Source organism: Ananas comosus, linkage group 1 (assembly GCF_001540865.1).
Source record: "Ananas comosus cultivar F153 linkage group 1, ASM154086v1, whole genome shotgun sequence".
NCBI lineage: Eukaryota > Viridiplantae > Streptophyta > Magnoliopsida > Poales > Bromeliaceae > Ananas > Ananas comosus.
The window spans coordinates 16,604,479-16,616,740 of record NC_033621.1 but is presented as its reverse complement, the minus strand read 5'-3'; the positions used below and the strand labels follow the sequence as shown (position 1 = coordinate 16,616,740).

Below are 12,262 nucleotides of genomic sequence, written 5' to 3'. Positions count from 1 at the left end.
AAACTGAAATAAATTCGTGTCAAAGCGTGCCAGTAGGAGGTCATGCATATCTATCGGCACGCAAGCGTGCCATGTGTCTGCACGGAAGCGTGCCGTTGCCGTACTGTGCCAGGCAAACAGCGGCACGCCCCCGTGTTACGACACTTTAAACTTTATTCTATGGTTTAAAGTGTATCACTTTCGTACCCTGTGGTTTTATTTTTCTCTTTTTGTTATCCCCTCCACTAATTTTTTCGTTAAATTAGTGACAAAGTTAAAACTAAAGGGTACTAAAGTGAATATTCGATAAACTAAAGGTGGGGTACCTGAAGTTTTTTGTATATGATTGTGACGCCCAAACTTTCTAGGTGGTCACCCATCCTAAGAGTACTCCCGTCCTAGCATGCTTAACTTTCTTAGCCTTTTGGGTCTATCCACCGTCCAAAATACTTAAGCCGGGTTAAGAGTTTTAGCCCTATTATTTATATACTTATGAATCGAGAACTGGGAGTTCCCTGGCCTGCCATGTGGCGGGTGGGCGCGAGGGGCGTGAGGTAGCGGGCGCGTGGGCGCGAGCGGGCGAGGGGGCGCGAGCGGGCTGGAGAGCGGGCGCGGGCGAGCGAGCATGCGCAGGAGCGAGCGGGCGCGGGATGGCGTGCGGGCGCGCGGGCTTGAGCCGGCGCGGAGCGGGGCTTTTCTTTTTTGGCTTTTTTTTCCTGTGGGACCCACTCTTCTCTCTCTTCCTTGTCTTTGCTTTTTTTTTTCCTTTTCTAACTTTCTTATTTTGTAGTGTTCTTGATCACATACAAAAAATAAAAATTTAAATTTAAATTAAATAAAAATTAAAATTAAAATAAAATAAAATTTTAAATTAAAATTAAAATTAAAATTAAAATTAAAATTAAAATTATATGAACTGGGGAAACAAAAATTGTACGGTAGTCTTCTTCGTGATCGGGGACTTCGGTGGGGCCCACAACTCGCGAGCTTTGTATTTAAATTTAAAAATTGAATTTTAAATTGAATCTAAATTTTGATTTCAAACTTAAATTTTTTAAAATTTGATTTCAAACTTAAATTTTGTAGATTTTGATTTCAAACTTTAATTTTTTTTTATTTTGATTTTGATATTTGAATTTGCATTCAAAATTAAAATTTTAATTTAAAGTGATATTAATAATTATAATAATTTACTATTGTATTATCTTCCCGCCGCTTCGAACTTATTAATCGGGAACCCTTACAGGTTCGAACTACTCTCCGCATCCCGCAAAAGGTCTGCAATAAATAATATTTAAAAATATTAATGCATAATAGAAAAAAAAGTGATGTTGATAGTTATAATAATTTACTGTTGTATTGTCTTCCAGCCGCGAAGCGCGGGCCCCTTAACTAGTATCTTATATATAGGACTACCTGGGGTCTCATAATAATTTAATGAAAAGTTAATAGAGGGGTTGATGAAAAGAGAAAAATGAAACCACATGGTACTAAATTGATACACTTTAAACTATAGGGTACTAAAGTGAGAAAGTGCGAAACCACAAGGGTGGTATTTAAAGTTTACCCTAAAATTTATTGTCCTATGTGTCTTATAGTTGTTCCTCTTACATCCATTTTCAAATGTAGTGACATTGTCTTATATAGGGTATTGAAGTTAGTTACAGTATCTAGTATCTGCACGCTGTTGCTTAAATAGGCAATTAGCAATATAATTGATCTTTTTAAGTAATTACTATAAACAGGATATAAGACGAAGCGAGACTAGTAAATCTGTTTTTATCAGTAACTAAACTTTTTTGGCACACTTTTGAAATTGTTTTGGATTTGACTATTGTTCATGAACATGAATCAACATTATGTAACCAACCTTTCTATAAGATAATAGGTGAGGTAATTAGTATTTATTTCTTTGTTTAATTTTCAAGATGCTTAAGCAATGTCTTATTTTTTTTTTTTTCTTTTTTCCTCAACATGATTTTCTTACAGATATTTCATCTTTCAGGTGGCTCCTTATGAACGTCCGGCGCTTAGCAAGGGTTACCTTTTTCCACAAGGTATGTGCTTATTATATGATGCAAGCGTTAAATTCAGATGTCAACTAATTAATTGTGCAATATCAATGTGTGTATATCGAAAAGAGTTCGTTTAACAGTGTAGAAGAATTCAAATTAGTTGAATTTCTTATTAGAAAATGAACTATTTGAATGAAGATCAAACCTTGATCTTGGCCACAAGAATTCTATCATTATTTTTTTGAGGATATTTATTTTTGACTGTTTATTATTGTATCCATATGATGCACAAGAAATGAACGTAAAAAGCATGAAATTTAGTTTCTTGATACTTAAAAAAGTGTACATCATGTTTGATGGTGTCACGCCCTGGACTTCAGCGGAAGCTCACAGTAACGTGCACAGACCCGCCGTGTACACCAAACAATCACAATGTACACTAGGCGTCTACAAAGAGAATGAACAATATAGCAAAAGAAATCATAACTTAACTAAGTAATCAGAGCACAACTAAAAGTTTAAAACTTATACAAACCAAAACCTTATTACAATGTAAAAACAAAGTACATTCTGCATAAGTCCAAGATACACTACTGAACTAAATCAAAATAAACTGGTAGAGGTTCATCTATTTAACATCGAGAAGGCGCTAGCTAGCCGCTGACCCCTCGCCAGGAACCCTAGCCTTTCCTGCTATGGAAGGCTCTGCATAAAACAACTAACAAAAGGGCGTGAGAACTATTAAACAATAGTTCCCAGTGGGTAAGCCGCCGAGAGTGGCGAAGTACACCACTAGACCAACTGTGGGATGAGTAAACAATAATAGATAAGCAAGTAAATGCAACAGGTACTGAAGCAAATCAATCATGACATTCTTCTCAAGATATGTTTATTAACATGTTTTACGTACTAGTTCATCATGACAAGTTTTACCGATTAGACCAATTGACAGTTTAACTAGCTATATGTCAGACCGTATACAAACTATCCTTATTATCAATGAACTATCCGATGGCATCATGTAGTTAATTTCCTACACTAGCAAGAGTGTAAACATACTGTCACTATACTACCAACTAATCAGGATGTCAACTTTCTAGTATGTTCATTACTAAGTTTACTTGATCAATGACATAAAGTATCCTTACTACTACGTCCGTCTAAGGTTAAAGTAACTCATAATAACCCAATTCACAAGAGACTTACACAGGGTAAAGTCCCAGCCGCGCCGTGCCTAATGGCCCGGTGGAAGTCAACACTACCCACAGCAATCCACTTCGGCGCTCAAATCGTACATAAGCGAGCAATCTGTCGCTAGGCTAACTTCGGAGTGCCGGCTTGGAGGGCGCGACCCCAACAAGCGTGTGCGAGTGAGCACAATGGCATGCAAGCATAATCCATAGCGTAGGTATCACAATTTCATCATGTCTCTAACATGGAATCTCAATTCGACACAAGGTCGACACTGTAATACCAAATCATAAGCTACTAACAACTACTTATTGACATAATTCTACCAATAACTAGTATAACTTAAACAAGTATATACTTTACCTCATAATGGGCTATACCCACACATACAGTGTTTGAAAAGGCGCAAGGCGCAAAAAGGAGCAAATGCTTTATGGAGCCTAGGCGCGAGGCGCACCGCGAGGCGCGCGCCGCAAGAAGGTAAGGCGCATATCTAATAAAAATAAAACACTCTTAACAAGCCTATTTTAAATGAATGTTTTATATTAAAAAATTCTAAAATAGCTATACAAAAACAAAATAACCATAAAAATGTAAAGAAATCGCATGCATAAATGTTCTCAACTTAAAAATAAAAAAAATTATGTTTCAACTTTCAGCTTTAAAGTGTTTGCTGTTGCTTCTTTCTTCTTGCCGCTGCTATTTATTGCTATTGGGGGGTGAAAGAGAGAATGACCAAGAGAAAAGGAAAAGAAAGTGTTCAATTAGAAATTTTTTTTAAAAAGTTTCTTAACATTTTAGAATATATTGAAGAAACTCAAAACCCAAAAACCCACACCGTAGACGCATTAAACGTAAATATCACGAGGCGCGTCTGAGGCGCGCACCTCACTCCCTGAGGCGCGCCTTTTCAAACACTGTCACATAGAGTCCTCTCACTACTCCCTATACATAAGGAAAGTGGTTTACTAAGGTTATACTCAATGACTCATTCGGGATTCATAGGACTCATGGCACATATTTTAAAGTTCCACATAAGCCTCCACTACCTGGAGTAAATAAGTAATATGTAGGTACTTTTGCTCGACTATACAAGTATACATCATGATTATTTCTAGCCATTCAACTAGGTTATATTTAACAGTGTACATTCATGTTATGTCATAATGCCAAGTTCTTGTTACTTAACTAGATCATGTTCAAAACTCGAAGTCCATGCTAGTTTTAACAACATATGAAAACAACAACCAACTTGTCAACACAAGTATGTAAAACATTATCTAAGATACTCTTATATGATTCCATATAAATATATAAATAACCTCACTATGCAAGATGAACTAATAGTTCTAGCACCATGTGTACAACACGAAATTGCATAATTTCACTTCAAGTACATCATTCCCTTGTTGTCCAATAGAGCCAAATGATACTTTTATGGTTTTACAATTCTTCCCTCCTGAATGATGTCATGCTTAACTCGTTTGTACAAGCTACGCATATCATGAATACATGTTAATAGGGCAAGTGGTCTAGATAGAATAAGCAATTTCATAATTCTTCCTCTACTGCATAGAGGTACTATTATATTCGATATGATATGCACCTTGATGCACGTCTCAATTCCATCAAATACACATATATTCACATAAATATGCAATAACTTTAACTCATAATGTCAAAGGAGACAGAGGGAATTAATCCATTTTGGGAAGGTCAAACCCACCAATTAGTCGACGACTCTCATCAATCCTGCAACTGAGAGTAATCTGAAGCCTCCAAGTACCCTAATATACCTTCTAAATTCAATTAAGAACTTCAACCGAGTTTCATATATATATCTCACATAATCCCCTCATTTAGATAGAATTTACCTAATATAGAATCCCGAACGTAATTCCACTTCAATTCAGGTTGGAGCACATCCAAACCAACCTATAATAGTCACCAAACTTAGCCGCAATGCCTCACATAAGCCTGCTGCGAACTAGCTGTAACATACACCATGAACCCCCTTTACAACTACTTTCAACACATCAAAACTATAAAGGGTTAGGTTACTGTAAAGAAGTGAATCCTTGAAATCCGAGAGTTGAACTTCGACCAGAATCGACTATTTGTCGAGTAGGTACCCTTCGGAAAGGCTAAAGATGTCCAAAGCACAAAAGTGCTTTGGAGTCGAGTCCACGAGAGCAAGAAATGCGAAAATCTGCACCTGACAGATTTTGCTCTCGGGGACCGGTCCCTGGCAGGGAGAGACCGGTCCCCGAACTGAGGGTTGTGGCAGCGCGTGATGCAACCGGTCCCTGGGCCTGAGGGACCGGTTCCCGAACGCGAAAACTTGGGAAAGTCCCAAGGGACCGGTCCCAGGCAGGGAGAGACCGGTCCCTCCGCGCGAAATCTGCCCAGGCAGAGTAAGTTGAGAGGGTTAAAGTAGATGGGCTTTTATGCAAAAATGACATTAGTTAGAGCGGTATAGAGGGGCTGAGCCCTCTCCTCGCTCTCACCCTCACCCTCACCCTCACCCTCGCTCTCTCACTCAGCTCTCTCTCTCTCTAGAAAGAAAATAGAAGGAGAAGAAAGAAAAGAGAAGAAGAAGAAGGAGGAGAAGAAGAAGAAGGAGGAGATCAAGCTAGAGAAGGCTTGGAGCATCTTCCTCTTCCTCTCTTCTACCTTGGAGCTAACTTAGAGGTAAGCTCTTGAGCCCTAATAGTAGAACTTAGGGTTTTTGGGTTTTTGGCTTTTGAGAGGAGGTCAAATGGACCTCTAGCACCATTAGTGGTGGATTAGAGCTAGAGGCTAGGGTTCCTTAGTGCAAATGGCAAGATGTGAACCCTAGGGCACCCGAATTGGGGTTTTTGATAAAGTATGAGATTGATTTCATTTGAGGGCATCTAAACCTAATTGCTAGGTGTCTAAACGCGGGGGCGAAGTCGGAATTTCGATTCGTCAAGCGGGAGAAAAGCTATCGGCAAAATAAGGCCGATTGAGCACCGTTTTGGACCAAGGAGACCGAGACCTCGTCGTAACGTTCGGCGAGAGGCATTTCTAGAACCTCTACAACAAGAAAAGATGGGGGGTGTCATCCCGAAGCAACCGAACTCTCTATTATGTCTTAGAATAACATGATTTGCCTCTCTTGCATGTTGCATTGTAGGATTGTATTGTAGTACCTTTTTCTTATGCTTCTAAATGTTAACCTAGTGTACATGGAATACTCGGTGAAAATGGATAGGTAAGGATTGGGTCGGAACATGGATCCTATAGTGCTAAAGAAAGAGATGAGCTCGATGGTTATCTAGTGATATAGAGAGTGGCATCTAAATGTTTAAAGGACAAACAAGTGGCATTAATGTAGTGTATTTGACACTAGAGGTTCTTCATGAACTTAGGGATAGGTGGATTCCCTAGTAAACGACTTATGGACAATGAACTTAGTAAAGCTAAGTAGCCATGCATGAATGTCGGAATACATGAGTTCTGAGAGAATGTTGGCCCTAGTTCGTAGGGTATCCTCACGTGGAGAGGATAGATCAAACTCACGGTCTGTTATTTGGGGTGGTAAAGCCATCCATATCCTCACATGGAGAGGATTTGTCGTCGAGTACTCCAGAGTGTCGGGCGATTAGGACAGAGTTGATGTCCGCAGACAGTCCCGGGTTTGGGGCACATGGAGCTCCCTACCCTATGGGATGGATATGTGAGATGTAGGCAGACCCAAGGGTCTTGCCACAGATTGGGTAAATGGAAGGTAAATGTTGTCATTGGACACTTTTTCGAACATGGATCGAACTTGTTAGCATGATAGTAGACCTTTACTAAATGATGCATGCATTCATTACACATGATTATGGGCATAGTAGTATAGTTTTCCTATTATATCATTTACAGTTTTAGATATCTATCTATCTATCTATCTGTTGTTACTTGTGCCCACTTGGACCTAGTGGGGAGATCGGGGGAGTCGGCGGTCGAGCCTATTGGGAACTATGGAAGATAGTTCTCACTCCATTTTATTTCCAGTGCTAGGTGCAGGTTTGCCGAGTTAGGATCGCGGCAAGGGCATCGCGCCCGACCAGTGAGGACCTGGTAGAGTAGTAGCTTTCCTTTTTGCATTAGCACACCTATGTATTTGAGAGAGATTCATGTAGGTGAGGTTTGGAGAGCTATGTATTTTAAAATGATCAAGTATTCATTTTGGAAAGAGATGTGAATGTAAAAGAATGCAAACTAATGTAATAATTAGTAAAGTTCTCTCTTCTTTTCACTTGTATTTCTAGTGGATTACTTGCTCTTGTTGTTGGCACTGTTTGTGCCCTTGCGATTGTGTACATTTAGAATTTAAATTCATGGGTAAATTCTTGTACTCGATCTATTGTTGAGCCTTGGGCGGGCAGGGGAGGTGCTGTCCGTTCGGCGTCCGTTCGCCGCGCCCGAACCGCGCCAAATTGGTAGGGGTTTCGGGGTGGGGGCGTGACAACATTGGTATCAGAGCAATAAGAGCAAGTAAAGAGAAAAAGTCTAGGATGACCTAGGAGACCCTAGGTTGGTAAACCCGAAGGTTATAGGTGCGTGAGTGGAACGTGAACCTATACCGGTGGCGGAAGTTAATTCGATCGGGTCGAAGTTGGTGATGTATCTCTAGTAGATGCTAGAGATGGATTCAAGTGGTATTAGTTCTTGATTTGAGGTGGTTATGTCGGCGGCCGACGACATGATACCAAGAGTCTAGAATGAGTACACTTGTGTGCTTTCGCCCGATTTTGTTGTTGAGTTGTCATGTGTCGTAATTTCGACGAGGTAATTGGTTAAGATGACTGACCAAGTATTTGCGTTTCAGGGACTAATGTCTCCAAGACGCTACACACGTAGATCTGCCCCGACACCGACTCCTGAGGTGCCCGAGCAGGCTGAACCGAGTGTGATGGATCGGTTGCAGGCGCAAGTGACCGCATTGACTAATGTAGTGCAGCGCCAGGAGACCCGATTCGAGCGGCTCCAGGAGCTCTTGGAGCGGCAGGCTGCGGTGGCGGCCGCAACGGCGACAGACGGACGCGATGTACCCACACCCTCGACTCGCGTACCTGAGCCAGCTGAGGGTGAGGGTATAGCGGCGGTTCCGTTGGCGGCACGTCCCCCGCCGGTAATTGTCCCTCCGGCGGCGTCAGGATCAGCGACACCCGATGTGACGGCCGAAGACGCGGAAGGAGAGCGCGCGTTGGCGGCTCTTATCAAGTTCAACAAGTTCCATCCGCCCATCTTCGAGGGCGAGAAGGTGGAGCCAGTGATGGTCGAGTCATGGATCGATTCGATGGAAACTCTCTTCGAAGACCTGCGCACTTTGGAGAGAGATAGGGTGTATCTCGCCACCCACTGCTTGGAGAAAGCAGCGAAGGTGTGGTGGAAGCGGGTCAAACGTGATCGGCTCCTCGGCCTTCCGCCGATGCTGTGGGAGGAATTCAAGAGGGCGATGTTCACCAACTACTTCCCTGACACATTGAAGCGGAAGCTCCAGGAGAAGTTCCACAAGTTGGAGCAAGGGGACCGTTCAGTAGCGGAGTATGAGCAGGAGTTCTCCCACATTATAGACTGTGTCCCGGATGTGGTACGAGATGACCGGGACCGGGCCGACTAGTTCTTACGAGGACTTCGGCCGGGGATCTATAAGGTTGTGCAGATACTTAAGCTCACGACCTTCGCGGAGGTCTTCGATCGAGCACTTTGGGCGGAGCACGGAAACGCCCATGTTCGAGAGAAGCGCGAGTTGTTGGTCGAGTCCAAGGACAAAGGCAAGAAGCGCCAAGGCGGCGGTTTGGGGGGGACAAACACGTTCCAAGAAGCCCCCGAAGTATATGCGGACTCAGCCAAAGGGTAATGAAGCGCGACGGTGCGTCATCTGTGGCGGAGATCACCTGGGCAAGTGCTACCAGTGCGGGCAACCGGGGCACTTTATATGGGATTGCGCGGGAGATGGAGCCTCACCTGCCCCATCAACTGCATCGGCGCCGGCGATTCCGGCTCACTATAGAGGAGTTCTACCGATGGTTGTGTCGGCAGGACGTGCGATGATACCGCGCCAGCCCGAGATGGCGCGATCGGCCCCGAGCGGACGTGTATTTGTCGCTCAGGTCCAAGCCGAGGAGCCTGCGGAGGCGGAGGAGCATCGCCTAGTGGCAGGTATGGTTTTAATTAACGGAGTTCGCTCCAGGGCTATGTTTGATACAGGAGCCACGCATTCATTTATCAGTAGATCATTCGCACGCATGCATGACATACTTATAGAGGCGACTAATGGCAAGTGGCGAGTTGAGGGCCCTGGGTCGACGTTTAACACCTACACGGAATGCTCATCGTGTCCAGTACAAGTAGGTGACTGGATAATGCCCATTAGGATGCTATAACTCAAGAACCTTAAAGAGTTCGATGTCATATTGGGCATAGACTGGCTCTCGAAGTATCACACAACGATTGACTGCAAGAGCAGAGTGATTACGTTTCGTGAGCCAGGACAAAAGGAGTTCACTTATCGGGCTTGTCAGAGCTCGTGCTTCGCCGCGACAGTATCGGCGACAAGAGCAAGGAAGCTGGTCAACAGCGGTTGTGCAGTATTCTTGACGACCGTTGTAGAAGTGGAGCGAATGACTCCGACCTTGGAGAAGTTATTGGTGGTGCGGGAGTTTCCGGATGTGTTTCCTGCACAGTTACCGGGGATACCGCCGGATCGGGAGATCGAGTTCGTCATAGACTTGGTTCCCGGTACCTCACCGATCTCGAAGGCTCCTACCGAATGGTGCCGGCGAAACTAAAAGAGTTGAGGAGTCAACTGCAAGACCTTCTCGACAAGCAGTTTATCCGGCCAAGTGTATCACCGTGGGGAGCCCTGGTGTTGTTTGTACGAAAGAAGGATGGATCGTTTCGACTCTGCGTGGATTACTGAGAATTGAACAGAGTCACGATCAAGAACAAGTACCCACTACCCCGAATCGATGATTTGTTCGACCAGTTGCAGGGGTCGTGTGTGTACTCGAAAATAGACTTGTAATCCGGTTATCACCAGTTGAAGATCAAGCCGGAGGATGTGCGGAAGACTGCGTTTCGTACGCGATACGGGCACTATGAATTCACGGTCATGCGATTTGGACTCACGAATGCTCCAGCGGCGTTCATGGACTTGATGAACCGTGTCTTCAGGAAGTATCTGGACCGATTTGTCGTGGTCTTCATAGACGACATATTGGTCTATTCTCGCAGTGACGAGGAACATGCCGAGCATTTGAGGATAGTGCTTCAAGTCCTTCGGAAGAAGAAGCTATATGCTAAGTTAAAGAAGTATGACTTCTGGCTCCGAGAGGTCGCATTTCTAGGGCATGTGATTTCCAAGGGTGGAGTTTCAGTAGACCCGAGGAAAGTTGATGCAATCAAGGATTGGCCGCGCTTGATGAATGTTACGGAGGTTCGAAGCTTCGTGGGCTTAGCGGGCTACTATAGACGGTTCGTGGAGGGCTTTTCGAAGTTAGTAATTCCACTTACCCATCTGACTCAAAAAGGCACCAAGTTCGTCTGGAGCGAGGAATGCGATCGGAGTTTCAAAGAGTTGAAGCAAAGATTAACTTTGACTCCGGTGCTCGCTCTACTGGTGCAAGGCGAAGACTTCGTGGTCTATAGCGAAGCTTCTATCTAGGATTGGGGTGTGTCCTGATGCAGGGCGGGAAGGTGACCGCTTATGCGTCCAGTTAGCTGAAGAGCTATGAGAAGAACTACCCCATTCATGATTTGGAGCTAGCGGCGGTAATCTTCGCCTTGAAGCTGTGGCGGCACTACTTGTATGGTGCCCATTGCGAGATCTACACCGACTACAAGACCCTGAAATACCTGTTCACATAGAAAGAGCTCAACATGCGACAGCGGCGGTAGTTGGAACTGCTAAAGGATTATGATGTGGATATCCTTTACTACCCGGGGAAAGCGAATGTGGTCGCGGATGCGCTGAGCAGGAAATCAGCGGAGAACCTTGCTATGTGGGTTACGAATCAAACGCCCCTATGGCTGGACATGGAGCGAATGGACCTTGAGGTGGTTGCTCCCGAGATTCCGGCCAAGTTGATGGCGCTCGTTTTCCAACCGACCTTGTTGGAGAGGATCAAAGATCTGCAACCTGCGGACCTAGAACTCCAAAAGGTGCGGCGAAACATCGAGGAAGGTCGAGGCGGCGATTTCAGTATAGACGCCGGTGGTACACTTCGGTTTCGAAACCGGTGGTGTGTGCCCAAAAATGGAGAGCTTCGCGAGCTAATTCTACAAGAAGCACATCGGTCTCCATATGTTGATCACCCGGGTGGCACCAAGATGTATCAAGGGTTGAAAGTGCACTATTAGTTGCCGGGAATGGAAGGTGATATTGGACGCTTCGTAGCTAAGTGCTTAGTTTGCCAACAAGTGAAGGCGGAGCGTCGATTTTCAGCGAAAAAGCTTCAAAGCCTTCCAATCCCCGTTTGGAAATGGGAAGATATATCAATGGACTTCGTGGTCGGCTTGCCTCGCTCAACTGGCGGCCACGATGCAATTTGGGTAATTGTGGATCGTTTGACGAAGTCGGCTCACTTTTTGCCGATCCACACCACGTGGGCAGGTGACAAACTGGCGCAGGTATACCTTGATGAGATAGTGAGGTTACACAGGGTGCCGGAATTGATCATGTCGGATCGTGACCCCTGGTCTACCTCGCACTTCTGGAAAAGCCTGCAGGAAGCTCTTGGCACACGGCTCGATTTTAGCACAGCATTTCATTCTTAGACTGATGGGTAAACAGAGAGGACCATTCAAACTCTGGAGGATATGTTGCGAGCGTGTGTCATACACTACAAGGGAAGTTGGTGTGATCATCTGCCGATGGCCGAGTTCGCCTACAACAATAGTTATCATGCTAGTGTAGAGATGGCAACGTTCGAGGCTCTCTATAGGCGGAAGTGTCGATCTCCTATACATTGGGGCGATGTGGGTGAGCGTGCGGAGTTCGGCCCTGATGTTCTAGAGAAGCGAAGGAGAAAGTCCGCCTTGGTCGCAAGAGGTTGCTCACG

General features: G+C 44.4%; 1 protein-coding gene across 1 annotated transcript in view; it reads left to right on the top strand.

Annotated features, from left to right (window-relative positions):
• Nucleotides 1-12,262, top strand: part of LOC109715415 (monodehydroascorbate reductase, seedling isozyme-like) — a 43,002-nt gene that overhangs the window by 5,857 nt on the left and 24,883 nt on the right. The window contains exon 3 of the mRNA XM_020240394.1: nucleotides 1,985-2,036. Within this exon, the coding sequence (XP_020095983.1) occupies nucleotides 1,985-2,036 (52 nt within the window). The remainder of the gene's footprint in view (nucleotides 1-1,984; nucleotides 2,037-12,262) is intronic.